The sequence below is a fragment of the Beta vulgaris genome, chromosome 3 (genome assembly GCF_026745355.1).
Source record: "Beta vulgaris subsp. vulgaris cultivar EL10 chromosome 3, EL10.2, whole genome shotgun sequence".
In the NCBI taxonomy this organism is placed as follows: domain Eukaryota; kingdom Viridiplantae; phylum Streptophyta; class Magnoliopsida; order Caryophyllales; family Amaranthaceae; genus Beta; species Beta vulgaris.
Genome location: NC_079204.1, coordinates 44,841,989 through 44,858,455, shown reverse-complemented (window position 1 = coordinate 44,858,455; position 16,467 = coordinate 44,841,989). Strand labels below are relative to the sequence as shown.

Sequence of the window (16,467 nt, the reverse complement as noted above, 5' to 3'; positions counted from 1 at the left end):
GTCTTATATTCGCATGCACGTATTAGTTAGTTATTTTTCCGCGTTTTAATGCATTCGCACCTTCTTTATGGTGGAAGTGTGTGCACCTTATTGGTGTGGGACTGTGGGATTGACTGCTGGAGGTTTCAGTGTGCATACTTACTTGATGGCCTTTTGAGAACAGTAAATTGTATCACATTAATGAGTACACAACGTAGTTTACTAGCGCCTTTCCTCCAAAAGTCTTAGATTGTAGGTTCTTTAATTTAGATGTATGTTTTTTTAGTTTGTGTTTGGGTACACAATAAACGTTGTGTACCAATTAGGCTTTTGCCAAAAGTATTTTCCCTATCTTTTCAACACAAGTATTAAGAAAAAAACACTTAAAAAAAAACCAGTTAGTGATGGAGATAGTGAAAAAAGATTTTAAAAATTTATGAAATGGAGTGATACTATTTTGATTGGAAGATTTTTGGTAGAGACCAAAGATTTGAGCGACTGATCCGAGAACACAACTCAAAAGATAAAGAAGTATCGTTAATGCATTCATGCTCGTTCCAAGTACCATTTGTAATATCTAGCTAGTCTTATTTAATGAACAATGTAATTGGAAAACACATTTTTTTTTTTTGAAAAAGGAAACAAACAACTAGGGGAGATCCTAAGAATTGAGCCACCCTAAAGCGTCCTTGCAGATGATTACAATAAAAGGAAAATCATGAACATCAAACCAATAAGTAGTGTTAGTCGTCGTGTGGCCGCGATGAGCCATCCAATCCGCAAGCAACATTAGCCTCCCGAAAAGCATACCGAATTTAGACATCTTCAAATTGCTTCAAATCTTCACCTGCATCTAAAATAACGTTAATTGTCCAAGGAATTTTCCAAATATTTCTAATAGAGTTGACAACAACCATATTATCACCCTCAATAATGATATTTTTCTAATTCCCAAAGAAATAGCCCCTCTAATACCTTCTCTTAAGCCCCTAGCTTCAGCAACAAGAATAGAAATCGACGAATCTAAAGCACCAGCACCACATAATAAAACTTTCCCTTCTGGATCACGAATAACAAAACCAAAAGAGGCTTGACCATTTGGAAGTTTAGAACCATCAAAATTAATTTTACAATAATTGGAAGGAGGAGGGCACCAACTAACCTGATCCCGAATCCTAGACTTACCAGAAGAAACAACACTCTTCTGAACAAACTGAAAAGAAAATTGAGCATCATTTTCATAAACTGTGGCTTCATGAATCTTAGTCTTGTGCAGATAAGCTCTAATCATCGCACTAACTATAACTGGAGAACAATTTTCCTGACGAAATATCACTCCATTGTAGGTATACCAAATAATTAACCACCAAGTTATAGCAAAAATCTCAATTTGAGAGATCGGGAAACAAGATTTCAAATTTAGCAAATGATCTACAAAGGACAAGTCATTCACAATGACAGGAGGAATACTCCAATTCATATGCCAGGAGGAGCACTCTAGGAAAAACACATATTTGGCATAATGGGAAAGACTATAAGGGACGTGGCCTCATTTCCCATCATCCTCTGTTGCTTTAAGTTTAATTTGGAAAAACACAACCTTAATTTGGCCTTAAAAACTAACTATATTTATAGAGTTGTTGCTCAATAGATTCACGAAGATAAACATTGATTGCCCACTATTTGGCGAACATTACCAAGAAAATCGAGAGCAAAAGAAGCTCATCAATGAATTAGGAGTATAAAATAGGATTTTTGATAATAACCACATTATGTATTTACATACTTTAAAAATAATCACCTTGTACTTTTTTTTAATATGATTTTCTTATGATATATATTGAATAAGTTGAAATGGACGTAAAATTCTCCGATTGTCCGATTCTATTGTTTCATCTATATTGGAGTTACCTCATCATAAAAAATGCATTGGTAGATTCAGGAGTTTATATTTTGTGCGATCTTAGATCACAAAAAAAAAGCACATTCTCATAGTTTAATGCTCCCACAAATAATTAAAATATGCGGTCTAATTTTATATTAAAACTAGACAAACCCAATCCCACATTCTTCTGACAAGTTCATTTTATTTCACTCAAATCCAACACTATCCCTAAACATCTTGCACCAACCTAGTCATCCCTTCTCTTCTCATTCCTTTATTTCCCTTTGAATCTCAAACTACATGGACTATTTTTTTTAAAAAAAACTATGTAGTCTTATGGAATGATTTAAACATTTAAACTAGTCATTAAATGAATTAAAGAATGTGATTATTGAATATATTACACTAGTCACTGAATTGATTAAGGTAGTCATTGAATAAATTAAACTAGTTACTATAGTCTATATGCAAAAAGGTGATCTATTCTCTTCTTAATAGTGACTAGTGAGTTTGGAATATTGTATTATTTCTAAATTAAAAATAATCTTTTACAAGACCATTAGTGATGCTCCATACGACACTTCGACTTTCACTGAAAATTCTATTGTGCTCCCAAGAACACGGTGCATATCATGCACGCAGTAAATTTGTTCCACTTTTGATGAGTAAATGTTCTATTTTAACAAATGTTCATTTTAAGCATATTTTTCGACAATAATATAGTATGTTCTATTTTCCGTAAAAATGGTTCTATTTTTCAATAAACAAATGTTCTATTTCAACAAATGTTCGTTTTAAGCTTATTTTTTTAGCAGAAAATAATGTTCTATTTTTCATGAAAATTGTTCTATTTTCGATAAGTAAATGTTTTATTTTAAAAAATATTCTTTTAAAACTTATTTTCCACTAAATAATATGTTCTATTTTCCCTGAAAATATGCTCCATATTTGATAAGTATATGTTCTATTTAGGTAATTGGATCTTGTTAATGCTGCACTTCAACACTAAAATATACTTTCTCGTAAATGAATTCTTGCGATGTTCTATTTTCAACAATAAAATGTTTGTTTTCGTAAGTGAATTTTTGTAATATTTTAATTTAATAGTAAAATGTTTGTTTTTGTATATGTTCTATTTTGTATTATGAGAGCACAATTCTAATTATACTCGTGAGAGCGCAATGTACCTATTAGACTTTCACCTCCAAAATAGGTAAAAGACATAAGAGAATTGAGAACATACCATAAGGCATAAGTAGGGGGTTTGCATTTTTTCTCAGACACGCAATTAAAGCATAATTTTCGTCTGATCGTCGATTAATTGTTCACTATATCGTGCTTAAGCAAACAAAATGAAAATCATGGAAAAAGACACTGATTTTGAATTCTCGAGAGCAAACAAGATATTTGGACTAAGACATAGTAGGCAGAAGAACAGAACGTGTGGTAACGCCTTCTTCCGTGAACTTCACCCCAATTTCTCTCTCCTCTTCCTTCTCTTAAATTTCTTCTTACTCCAATGTCGCAATTTCCCCACATAATTCATCTCTTATTATAAATTAACTTCATCATTCACCCTCTTTATGTCATCAATTTGAATTACATTAATGGCACAATTTTTTCTACAAGGACGCATGAAACTGTTATTTAACAGCGAAGAAGCTTTACTGAGCAAAAACCCAGTTCAATGTAAGCTTATTAAAGGATATAGAAGTAATGGGTTGTTTGGATTTGGGGATTTTTGCTCGATTTATCCAATTAATCTTAAAGATAAAGATGTTAGAAGAAATGGGTACTTGAAAAAAGTGACCTTTATTGCTTCTGCAAAGGTTAATTCCAAGAATTCTGTGAATGGAAACGTTAATGGAGGTTTTGGTGATGAAAGTAGTGATGATTTTGACGATTTTGATGGTGATGATGATGATCTCTCTTTTTTCAGGGGTCTAGTTCTTGACGTTTCTTATAGGTAAGTTCCATTTTATCTTTTTGAGGTGTTTTATTCAACTGAATTTGACTTATCTGAACGTAAACCTGCTGTAGTTGTGAATTTAACTTCATTAGAACTTATCCGAACTTATTTTTTGGTTATATATGTTGGAAATAGTTGAACTGAATAAAAGTTGTTTAAATAGCATTTGCTACATGTGACTTGATGCGAAATTGAACTCCTCTCACGTGTGTGTTTAGAAGAACCAATAACACAATGCGGCGGAAAACGAACGAACAATTGATATAGACTTTTAGTCGAAAGAAAACCTCTTAAAACTAAAAGAATTGTTTGATAAACACAACTCAATGAAGAATGGTGTTTAGGATAGTATGAACTATAAGCTAAAAGAATCTCCACTCTTAAAGCTAATAGTTTGCTTAAGTTTTCACAAGCTTTACTCACTTATGATTGCTTAAGGGTTCTAAAACAAGTTAAAGACTTCACTCACCTTAAACATGATTTAGGATGGATTTGAGAGTATTTTAATTAGCTTCACTCACTAATTATCCTAACTCTCTCTCAAATTAAGCTTTACTCACTTAACTTAAGGGTTTTGAGATTAAGTTCACTCCTTAACCACAAGAAGAAATTTTGGATTTAACCCTCCAATTTTTCAATAAGCACATAGCTCAATTTTCAACATTCCAATCTGATTTTCTTTGATGCTTAAGTTACATATATATAGTACATGGACTAAAAAGACTTACTACAAAATAAACTAAGTCTAATACACTAGGAGATTAAACAAAGCAAAAAAACTACAAAAGATCTCCTAAGGCTGCCGTAGCTCTTCTCCTTGCTTCCCTTGGATGTGAAGCTTCTAAGTAGCAACAACAAGGGTCCAATGAGAGCCTTTCCTTCATGTGAAGACTCCTCCCTTCAAGAAAAACTCATGATTGTTGCAGCACACACTTGGACTGTTGGACATCCAACTTGGCACATCTTACATCCTAAACTAAGTACATACAATCGTAAAACATGTAACATGTTACAAAAACTATTTTTTGGAGCTAAGTAACTAACTATTACAATTAGTGAAAGTAAAGCATGTTTAGGACTAAACTAACACTAATTAAACATAAGCACCTCAAGCACACACCTCACCAACACCCTTGGGCAGCTACTTGCTTCTTTACTTAGCTTCTCCTCCTTCGTTGCTTAGCATGATCACATTAGCACTAATCCTTAAACCATGAATCTATCCTTTGTTGTAATTGAGATTAGTACTTTAATAAAACTTGTGACACCTAATCCTAAACCAAGATATAAGCCATATCCAACTGATCTTGTAAGGTAGAATAGGTGATACTACATCTAGAATAAGGATGATCATGTAAGCCATCTTTAATACTCTTGGTACTCTCCCATTTCGTTTCATTTGTGCAGCTTGGAATTATGTTTGAGTAACTGTTGTAATTTGTAAATTCAACTGCTGGAGTAACGTGCTTGCGAAAATCTTTTGTGTGTTTAATTAAGGAAAGAAAAAATGATTGTTTATGAAACTGTAGAGAAGCTTGGTCTGAAAGTTTTATGTAAGATCAAGAATAAGAAGTAATAAATGCATTTTTCTCTGTATATGGAGAAGGATAATCATTAATCAATATTTTCCAAGAATATCTATTGTGTAATGGATTATGATGCATTTCCTGAGCAGAAGAGCACAGTATGACAAACATTAGGGACAACCCAGGAGGTCTGGTTGTGTGCGTCTAGTTGCAGCTAATGCTCATTGGTTGCAGCAAGTGCAAGAAATGTGTCTGTCGGAGTGTCGGGTAAACTGCAAGCAAATTGGCACATTCAAAACTCTGTAGTTCATGAGAGTTGGTAAACCTAAGAATCAACCAAATATCTGTCAATAGAGTATAGATGTTAATATTATATGTTACTCCATGTACCTTAAGAAAGAAAATATGGTTTGAAATAAAGTACCAAAAAGCCGTTAGCCTGGTTGTCGAGGCCAAGTTGTCTCAGGTATAGATTAAATCTCAATTGTGGATACCCTTCCATCATAATATCTTGGAGTATATCTTTTATTTTGGCATATATGCGGATATGCCTCCTCTGGATCAATGTGAAAAAGAAGGTAGTCAGGGGTATGTTTGCTTATTGGAGGTTGTTTATGTAACAACGAGTGGTTTTACAAATCATTACTAGTTGTGTTATTGAGTTAGATGTTAAAATACAAATTGATGTGGAAGTACTTGAGCAATTTGTGAAATATATAAGATGCATTAAATAAAAGTTGTAAAAATGCCATGTTTCATCACCTTAAACTAATTCAAAGACACTACTGAAAGCACTGATCTCTACGTTCAACGACACTACTCAATGGTATGTTTACTTATTAGAAGTTGTTTATGTCACAGCGAGTGGTTTTACAAATCATTAACAATTGTGTTATTGAGTTAGATGTTATAATGCAAATTGATGTAGGAGTACTTGAACAATTTGTCAAAGATACAAGATGGATTTGATAAAAGGTGTGGGATAAAAGTTGTAAAAATGCCATGTTTCATCACCTAAAACCAATTCAACGACACTACTGAGAGCACTGATCTCTACACCAAAATTAATCTGTATTGTAAAAGCTAGTGCTGTACTCCTAAAGGCTAGGCTCCTCAATGACTTGTTGGTCAGTGTGGAGAGTAAAGATGGCCAATCACAATCTGTGATGTGTTGCAGACCACAGGGGTTAAAGTGGTTTGTGTAGCTAAAGTGCCTTGTCCAGAAAATTGTTTCGTGCTTTTGTTTATTGAAAACAAAAGGGAACGTCCTCTCCCTCTAGTCCTATACCCTTCCAGCGAAAGAAAAAACTGATTATCCAAGAATTTTTTTGACAAATTCAGGGTGTAAAAATTTGCGATAATTATCAGAGGGGTGAAAGAATAATTGCCGTCCTTTAGATTTGCTATTGTATAGTATTAGGAAGTTAAACGTTACAATGGAGGAATAAAAACATGCATTTGGCTTGTTGGAATGAGAATATTAACTATGGCTACGTTCTCCTCTCGTGATTTTCCAAGTTCAATATGACTTGAGGGGCTATAAGTTAAATAAGGCCGGATGAGTCGACTGAATCCAATAAGGCTCTCCAATTTCCATCTACAACTAAAATCTCTAATAATTTCAGATAAGTTAATTTAAGCCAGGTTCAGGGATGAGTCTAAATAAGCAGGATGCAGGTGAAGAGAACACACCTAAAGTCAGCCAAAGGCCCAAAAGGCCCAAGACCTCTTTTCCACAATGACAAATATAGGCTCATGCACATCCCATGAATATAAGGAGCAAATTAAGTTCTTTTACCTTCTGAAGCTCGTTCGTCGTGCAATGTGGCTGAATATTAGTCTTTAAATGGTATGGGAACATGCTTAATTTTTAGCCTATCCAAATTGCTGTTTTGAGCCATTAGTTATAATGATTAGTTTCAATAAGTTGATGGAGTAAGAGAACTCATGATGAATTCATCATAATTTTCAGTAGTTTATGAGGTTGAGAACAGCAAATAGTTCGTATGCAGCTACAAACAAAGCACGTTAAGCGTGCAACACATATTGTTGCTTGTCTATATTTACCATGTCTTAGTCTTGTAGTATTTTTTGTTAGCTAAAACTATAGAATTATTTATGAACATTTGTCGCTAAGACAATTTGTTCTAGCAAGGATTTTCCTTAAAGAAGCTCTGCCTGTCCTTGCCAGACCGGTCAATGTTGTCTGCTGGAAGCGTGCTATTTGTCTGGAGTTCATGGAGAAGGTTAGACTTATGTGCCTTTTTTCTTTGTTGCACTCTTGTTTAGGCTACAAATTTTTTAACCCAAAATCACTTGACAGTAAATAAACCAAAATGAATAAATTTGTTTGGAAATATGGACTTCCTCTGAGACATCAATCATCCCATTTTCCATTTTAGAATGTTTCAAAGTATTCTTCTTCTTTGTTTTCAGGTTGAAGCCATTTTTTTTCCCTATTACATGGACCCTTTATATCTCCAATTTTTTAGTGCCTATTACTCCTTGTTTAATTCAGTTTCTTTTATTTAATATTACAATTTCTTTAATCTGTCTCTAAGCAAATGGGTTGATTACTTGGGACAGAGGGATCACTAAATTGTTATCCACCACCTCAAGTTGAAGGATGAAAATGTGCCAGAACTTAATATCGATAATTTGTTGATGAGACTGAAGCAGAAAAAGGATTACAAATGTAACATTTGGAATTCAATTGACTGGGGTTTCATACTTTAATCTTTGCTGGGAAGAGGAATTTTTTTTTGGTGTGGTATAGGCAGGGGCTGAGGAGGCTTGAGAAGAGGAGAGGGACAGAGGTAGGTACTAAGAGGGTGAATGAGGCAGGATTTCTCTGTAGAAAGTAATATCTTGTACTCCGTGGAATAAGATCTTTAGTATCTAGTACCTTTTCTGTTACGGGTATCTCTATCCTTTTCATGGAGACCTACATTTCCACTTCGCATTATTTGTAGCATGTTGGCATCTTTACAAGAAGAAAAGCTCTCTTAATCTTTTCAATATATAAAGAATGGAATTACTTTCACATAATGAACTTCTTGAGGTGCAGTGCACCTTATTATTACATCTCTACAGTCTCTTGCCTTGTTCATGCTCAAAACATTATCGATTTCCCTGACTCTATCCTTTCAAGTTTTAACCTTCCTCCGCAGGCTGATGTTCTGGAATACTACGATCAGACAGTGAACTCACCTAATGGATCTTTTAACATACCAGCTGTACTTAGGGTATGTGTTGAAGGAGATTCTTTTTTCCTCTGCTTGCTTTGGATTTTAATTAATCAAATGATCTTAGTAGAAGTTGTCTTTTTTGTCTTCCAGGTTCCTCATTTACTTCAGGTTATGAAGAGAAAAAGAGTCATGAACTCCCTAAGTCGAAAAAATATCTTATATCGAGATGATTACATGTGTCAGTAAGTTGTGTATGAAGTACTTTCTGACTATTATCATTATATAAATTGTTGTACATGTATGCCTTCCCTCTTCCCCTCCCCCCTTAAATGCTGCCCGAAGTACTCACATTTTCATAATAGATTTACTTTGTCTGAGTGCATACTTGTACATTTTGCCTGTGTTAGTGGAATTCTCTATTATATGTGTAAGCTCTTCTTTTTTATATCAGATGAATACTAAACTATACATGCATTACAGTTTTCTGACAATCTAAACTGCAATGCATTTGGTTGTAAATCTGTTTGATTGCTGATCTTGGCTGTATAGTATTATGGTACAATTAACTTACCAATGGGTTTTCAATTCCTACAAGGTACTGTAAAGCGACAAATGAACTGACTATAGACCACGTCATTCCAATTTCACGAGGTGGAAAGTGGGAATGGGAAAATCTGGTAAGTGGACCTCCAGAGTGGAACTTCAACAATTCAACTTCCAATATGTTGTTAGTGAGTAAAACGTTACCAAGAAGTTTAGAGCCAGTATGTATCCTTTAGTCTATTGTTTGGTGTCTATGAAACTTATTCCGTTGATTCATTAGCTATTCCTTAAACTTCCTGGAGGTGGATAATAAGTGATGATGGTTGTTGATGATCCCAGTTATGTTTTAGCATATCTCCTTTGCTGTGTGGTAACTAAAAGAGAATTTAATGTTGTGGGCTTGTACTTGACTGCCTTGCATCTTTAACATCATTAGTCAAGTAAAATGTTTGAGATAAAGTTAGGGCCAAGTGCATGCTTAAATCTGTATCCAGAGTTTAGACTCTGAAACTAATTGTATAAGTTGAAAAGTAATAATTAAGAGCATTGTTGATATTTTCCCTTGGATAATTAGGGCATGGTGGCTTATTTGCTGCTTATTTTACCCCTGCAGCAGCAGGTCAACATATTTTCTGAATTTTTACTTAAAAATGTACAGACAGCCACACATGAGATTGAAAGTGCAATGAGTATACTGAAGGAAACTACAGTGTTTACAATTTTATGCTCTGTTGATCTCAGGGAAGATGTTTTGTCCTGGGACACTGTGCTCACTTCCCCAGTTCCAAAAATGATCTACATAAAATACTTATGGAAGTCTCGCCGTTCTTGGGATTGCTTAAATCCTTGTTAACCGAAAAAAAAATTCATTTACCCTTACTTCTTTTAGTTTGATACAAGGAATTGAATGGAGAGATTATTAACAAAAAATTAATGTAAATTGGTGAGCGTCATGGGAAATAAAGTAGCATGAGCCATGAGGAAACTGATTGTAAGCCACATCTTTAATGCAGTGAGGGATTGCTGACTTGAAAAGTTGATGGATTTGGAACTCTAGAAATAATAACTGGTTCTTGTTGCTTTTCATGCAAAATGCGTGACTTTTAGGTAGGTAGAAACCTGAGGCACATCATGCTTTCTTTCTTGATCCTGCATGTGTTAACCGTACTTCTAGTATTGTCTTTCACCATTAAATTTGTTCAGAATAATTCAAAACTAATTGTTTGCTTCTTGAATCCTTATGCCGACAATTGTGAGTTTTAAGATAGCTAATTGATTAGGTTCTGGAGCTCACTTTTAAGCCTATAGATTTAAAATGTAAGGAGTCAAAATTTACACCATTCTTATCTAAAAGAAGTTTTTAAGTGATTATATGGAGTACCAACTTTAGAACTTTGTTCATGAGAATTAGTATTGTGGAAAATTTAAGATATCTAGTGGTGTTGAAGTGGTTTGTCTTCATCTGCCTCAAAAGGTTTTTTGCAATTGATAAAGTAATTGTTGATTATTTTCTCGGTTACCTCTATATTGACAGGTGACAGCTTGTACCAAATGTAACTCAAAGAAGGGTCACAAAACTTTGGAGGAAGCAAACATGAGACTTTTGAAAATCCCAAAGGTATATTGTTTTTCTTCCACATGAATGGTAAACTACTCAACAAGTGAGATATGTGTTCGCACTTAAGCTTTGCTACATTAAGTTACATGGATTACCTAAAGGTTATAATTACTTAACAATAAACCTTTGCACTGTTCCTTCTTCATTTGGTCTCTTTTACTGAAGTTATGCGCAGAAATTAAAGAATTGTTGGTTAGCAACTTAGCAATGATGCTCAAAACTTAGCAATATTTGTTCTGCGCTTCTGCTTACAATTTAAGACTTGAATAGATCCTTGAACAAAGTAATTGGTAAAACGGAATAAGAAAAATTGGTAAAGTAGGCCGTCCAGAATCGGATTTTGATCAGAATCGGATTTTGATCAGAATCTTTTGTTCAAAACCCACTTTATTCCTGGTTCGCTTGGTCAAATCAATTTTTGCTAGGTCTAGGAGGGATTATAAGCTTGAACATTAGCCAACGATTGTACATATTCAAGCAAAGCTGAGGTGAATTTTTCTCCAAAAAAGGTGCTGAATTAGTAGAAACATACTACGAATTATCTTCTTCTCTGAATAAATGGTCTTACTGGCGAGTCGATCTGAGATTGTAAACTGTTATCTTCTTCTTCAGGCACCTAAAGCTTACGACATACTTGCTATACCCCTGACTAGTGCAGCCATAAGGATGCTGAAAATCAGAAAAGGAACACCTCCAGAGTGGCATGAATACCTGCCGAAGTGAAAGTTACGATAGTGTCCAGAACACAGTAGAATGTTTGTATATAATTGTCAGTGTTTTTATGATATCCTAGTTACTTAAAGTCACAGGGTATATTTGTTGTTGTATCTGAAGCCATGGGAAGAGACAGGTAACTCTGTAAATTGTGGATTTAGGAAATGTCTCTTCGGTTTCATCACAAACTCGACTAATTATTCACATAACTCTAATATAAGCAAGGAACTGCTCTTTTATTTTGTTTAGCGTGTTTGATGAATGAATAATATTGTCTGGTAAATTAGATCTTTTTTCATGGTAATGCAAGCTCTAGAAAGTACATCAAGCCCAGTTCAAGTCATCACCAAAATGGGTAAACAGGGAATTCTTTTTTTTTTTTTTTTTGAACTGCCAAAATCTAAAAATATTACATAAAACTTACAGAAGACACTAATTTGATTTTTTTTTTTTGAAAAACCAACTAAGATTGTAAGTATTATAGAGAAAAAAAAGTTATAAATTTTCTGAAAAAGAAGGGATCTATTGACTATGATGTTCTGGCGAGGAAACCTGATATTAAGAGCAGGCAGAAGAAACTCAGAAGAACACAAACACAAGCTCAGCAGCAAAGAAAATGGATAACCACAGGAGCAAGGGCGACAGTCCTCGGACAAGTGAAGCTATCCGGATCGGGAAATTGCATTTTGCTGTGGAGATATTCTGCATTGTTAAGCTGGCAAGCCCCTGGAAGTTACACTTCAAACAATCATCGTAATGTTCCCGTACCTTACCCCATTTAAGGCAGAAACCAATGTGTCAAAGTTGGTGTCAAACACATTAGTTACACTTCAAACAAGCGATGTAGCTACTCCATCGAAGAACATATAGTTTATCAGAAAATTCTGGTCTTCGTAAAGAGTAGAGACTGAGGAAAGGGTAGATATTCACACTTCACAGTAAAAGGAGCGTTATTATGGCTCATGAACTGTACCATTTGGGTCATGAGATTAGCCATGTCAGATATGAATCTTCAGCTGAAGGTACAGGATTTGATGGCGGGGATCTGTAGACATCTTTATTAAGACACAGTTACTCTTACAGTGTCTCTTATCCCAACTTTATTGAGAGCATTTTGGATATTCAAGGGATAGCAAAGTAGCATTTTTAATGTTCCATTGTAGGATCTGAGGAAAGGTTCATTCCCGATTGCCACATTTTCTGCAACAAGGTTGTATCGTCACGGAATATTGACATTATATTGTAATGTTAATGGACTTTCCGATGGGCCATAATGGTTCTTACTTCTTAGTTATGTGCAGGTGACTTTGTAAGAAAATTTCCATGGCAATGCTCATGATAATGGGCGGAAGTGTTTTGATTCAGTCATAACACTAATTAAGAAAAATAGTAGTATTTGGTTAGGTAGTAGTACAAGTAGCTTTTAGTGGTATAAATAGTGTTCTAATAGTTGATGAGTGAGAATTTGGTCTCACTCATATGCATATTTTGGCAAGATTTACATGATAATTTTGAATCCAAATGCACTTTTCCCCTTAATTTCATCAGGATGCATGCTAGGTTGATGAAATTTCATGGTTCTTTCCCCTCTCTTTTGACCACTAACTATTGTTGATGTGCTTGTTTATGAGGAAAAAGGCAAAAAGGAAAACGGAGCGGACGCTCCTTGTAAAAGAGGAGCGGGCGCTCCTGAACGTCCCTGTACATGACAAAGCAAACCAGAAAGTTGGAGCTAGGAGGGAGCCACCAAGGAGCTGGAGCTCCTAGCATGAGGAGCAAAGGAGCGGGAGCTCTCAAGGAAACAGGAGCGGGCGCTCCTTTATGCGTTGAGGATGGCAAAGGAGGGCAGAAACTTTGGAGCTACCATTGAGCAAGCGCTCCTTGGAGCACATTATACAAGGAGCGGGCGCTCCTTTATATTTAGGAGCGGGCGCTCCTCACCTGCTGGGCAGCCACTTTTGTTGGCAGAAACTTTGGAGCGACCCAGGAGCTACCAAAGAGCTCCCGCTCCATCGCCTCATTTTGTTAGGAGCGAGCGCTCCTGTTTTACAAGGAGCGGGCGCTCCTTGTTAATTTCGCGATATGTTTATGTTAAACGCTGATTTTAGCCTCGTTTTTGTGGGGATATAAATACCTTTTTCACTTAATGACGAATTAACTTTAATTCCAGTAAATCATTTTTAGAGAGTTCTTAGCTTAATCTAGTGAGAGAAAGTAAGGTTCTAGAGAGAGAAAGTAGATTTCCATGGTTTTGTAGCTTGGATTATGACAAAAATTATGGTTTTTATGCAAGATCTTCATTTCTTCTTCATGGTTTAAGTAATATCTCCTCTTCTCTCTACTTCTTATACTCTTATCTTTTGTTTATTTAAGTTTTGTCTAAAATTAGTTTAACCCATGTTTAGATTTTAGTTTTTATCTTAATCTTGATTTGGTGGTGTGTTGATTGTTTAGTTGTTCATGTTTGATTCATTTTTCCTTCTATTAGTATTATTATGATGACTATAATGATTAGTGAGTAGTTAATTAGTTGGGGGTTGGGGTGAAAACCCAACCATGATTGATTTTGGTATTTGAATAGGAAGATAGGGGTTCTTTGGGTTTCTTAATCGATCAATAGCATAACTATTATCTACTTGCATTCTAGAATTAGGATGTTTGTTGATTTATGCTTTAGTCAAGTTGAGAGAGGAGACTATAGTTGATGTTTATGTTATTTTCTTACTTAATTGCTCATGAGAGTGAGAATTGAGTGAGGGTTTGTTATTTGATCCTTCCCCCTACACTTCGCATTTCTTACTTCCTAAATCATGATTGGATGGTGTTTATCCCCTTCTCCCAATGTTTTTATCAATCAATTTCTTGTCTAATCATTTAGCATTTTCTTAAGACCTTAGTTGATTACTTAATCTAGTTCTTAGTTTAACAAACCAAACCTTTTGCTAAATCTTTGTCTTAGCTTGCAACAATTAGCAACATTGGCGTTCTTCTTGCTATTCCCTGTGGATTTCGACCCTTACTTATCACTTTACTTAGTCTAGTGATTTAGTTAGGTTTGTTTGATTTTAGGAAGCTAGTGACGACCTAGTTTTTCCTATGTCAAAATGGCGCCGTTGCCGGGGAATAGCGTCTAGCATTAAAACGTTGTAAAGTTGTGTGAGTCTAAGTCTTTTACTATTTTCATTTCATCTTGTTGCTTGTTGTCTTGTTATTGCTAACTCTTTGCTTAGCTTTGTATGCCAAGTGGACGTGCCTTTCCTTTGACTCCATATAATCCAGAGTTGGAGAGGACAGTCAAGGCCATACGACGAGGGCTTAGAGCCGCACGACGAACCCAACAAGCATCATCTTCCACTTCGGTCAATATTGAGGACTTTGTACACAAAGAAGAAGTTACCACTCCAAGATCTTCTCAAGGAAGTTCTCCTCACTCTTCTAGATCATCAAGTCCTACTACTAGTGATCGCTCAATGGCGGATCCTCCTAGAGACTTGAGAAGCTATGGTGTTCCGGGTCCTTTTGAGTCAAGAAGCGCCATAACTCAACCCACTACCCAAGCCAATGACTTTGAGCTTCGCCCCGCTTTGATTGGCTTGATAGAAATGAATCAATTTAGTGGAGCAAAGGATGAAGATCCACAAGCTCATTTGCAAACATTCACGGACTATTGTTCTACGGTCAAACACAATGGTGTCTCTCAAGACTACATTCGCCTAAGTCTCTTCAAATTTTCCTTAGCCGGCAAAGCAAAGCAATGGTTGAAGAAACTTGAGAATGACTCTTTGGTTACATGGGCTCAAGTCACTCAAGCTTTCATTGGCAAATACTTTCCTCCGGATAAGATCGCCGATATGCGCTCTCAAATTATGACATTCAAGCAAGAGAGTGATGAAACATTACAAGAAGCTTGGGAGAGGTTCAAAGAGTTATTGAGGATATGCCCTCATCATGGTTTGAATGAAGGTCTTACACTCCATTGTTTCTACCATGGTCTCACAAAAGCCTCTTAAACAAGTCTTGATGCGGGTGCCGGTGGTCCAATCATGAAGAAGCCTCTAGCGGGTATATCCGATATTATTGATGATGTGGTGCAAAATGATTCGGATTGGGGACATGATCGCAATGAACGAAGAGGTGGGAGGTACGATGTGGAGCCCATCAATATGCTCTCTACCAAGCTTGATGCCTTGGTCACCCAATTACAAAGGTCAAATATGCTTTCCTCTTCCTCTTCTACATCTCATCCCCCTCCCAAATCTCCTAATGCACCCATGCATGCTCATAATGTCTCACATGTCAATTCTATGCCGATGGATATTATGTTTTGTGATTTGTGTGGTTCATATGAACATTATGCTAATCAATGCTATTTGATTGAGACCTCATCTCCTACTTCCCCTCAAATGGAACAAATGAATGCCTTTCAAAACTATTCCAATCCTAGAAGGGACCCATACTCTAATACTTTTAACCCGGGTTGGAAAGATAATCCTAACTTTAGTTATCGGGGAAACCAAGGGCAAGGACCTAGCAACCACTACTACCAAAATCAAGGCCAATCCCCTTCCCACATGCATAACCAAAGACCCCCGGGTAACTACCAAAGTAATAGACCTCCCTTCAATCCACCTCCCGGTTTCCAACCTAAGCAACCCCTCCTCAAAAGTCTAACATGGAGTTGATGATGGAAACTTTTATGGCCCAACAAAGTGAAGCAATGAAACAAGTAGCTCAATTGTCACAAAAAGTGGATTCCCTTAGCACTCACAACAAGATGCTAGAGACCCAAGTTGCCCAATTAGCTACTTCTTCTCCTAGAAATTCCGGATCTTTACCTAGCCAAGGAGTGCCACCTAAAGACCAATGCAATGCCATAGTTGCTAGGAGTGGAAAACAACTTGGGGAGGTGGTGGATACAAGAGTTGAGAAAGAGCATGAAGTTGAAAGTGAAAATGAAAAAGCCATTGATATTGAAGATGATACAAGCCCCAAGGCTAGTGAAAAGGGCAGGAGCTTAGAAGAGAACCATAGGATTGTTAAGGAAG

At 35.9% G+C, this 16,467-nt stretch overlaps 2 protein-coding genes and 1 pseudogene across 2 annotated transcripts; 2 read left to right on the top strand and 1 right to left on the bottom strand.

Annotated features, from left to right (window-relative positions):
• The first annotated feature begins 3,233 nt into the window (after positions 1–3,233).
• On the top strand, positions 3,234–11,670 carry LOC104888727 (uncharacterized). Its single transcript, XM_010673767.4, has 7 exons — positions 3,234–3,830; positions 7,551–7,605; positions 8,530–8,604; positions 8,698–8,789; positions 9,143–9,224; positions 10,625–10,708; positions 11,321–11,670. The coding sequence occupies exons 1-7, from the start codon at positions 3,472–3,474 to the stop codon at positions 11,429–11,431; spliced, it is 858 nt and encodes a 285-aa protein (XP_010672069.2). The 5' UTR covers positions 3,234–3,471; the 3' UTR covers positions 11,432–11,670.
• Positions 11,671–13,004: 1,334 nt separating this feature from the next.
• LOC130590929 (uncharacterized) lies at positions 13,005–16,070 on the top strand. Its single transcript, XM_057393726.1, has 2 exons — positions 13,005–13,741; positions 14,653–16,070. Exon 2 carries the CDS (start codon positions 14,659–14,661, stop codon positions 15,430–15,432), a length of 774 nt encoding a protein of 257 aa, XP_057249709.1. The 5' UTR covers positions 13,005–13,741; positions 14,653–14,658; the 3' UTR covers positions 15,433–16,070.
• On the bottom strand, positions 15,278–15,377 carry LOC125496244 (small nucleolar RNA R71; annotated as a pseudogene).
• Positions 16,071–16,467: the final 397 nt, after the last annotated feature.

What these genes read in the sequence shown, in the direction of transcription:
- LOC104888727 (XM_010673767.4), top strand. Translation starts at nt 3,472, where the DNA reads ATGGCACAATTTTTTCTACAAGGACGCATGAAACTGTTATTTAACAGC. An exon ending in GTCTGGAGTTCATGGAGAAG is followed by an intron (nt 7,606 to 8,529) that starts GTTAGACTTATG and finishes CTTCCTCCGCAG; the next exon opens with GCTGATGTTCTGGAATACTA. An exon ending in ACATACCAGCTGTACTTAGG is followed by an intron (nt 8,605 to 8,697) that starts GTATGTGTTGAA and finishes TTTGTCTTCCAG; the next exon opens with GTTCCTCATTTACTTCAGGT.
- LOC130590929 (XM_057393726.1), top strand. Translation starts at nt 14,659, where the DNA reads ATGCCAAGTGGACGTGCCTTTCCTTTGACTCCATATAATCCAGAGTTG.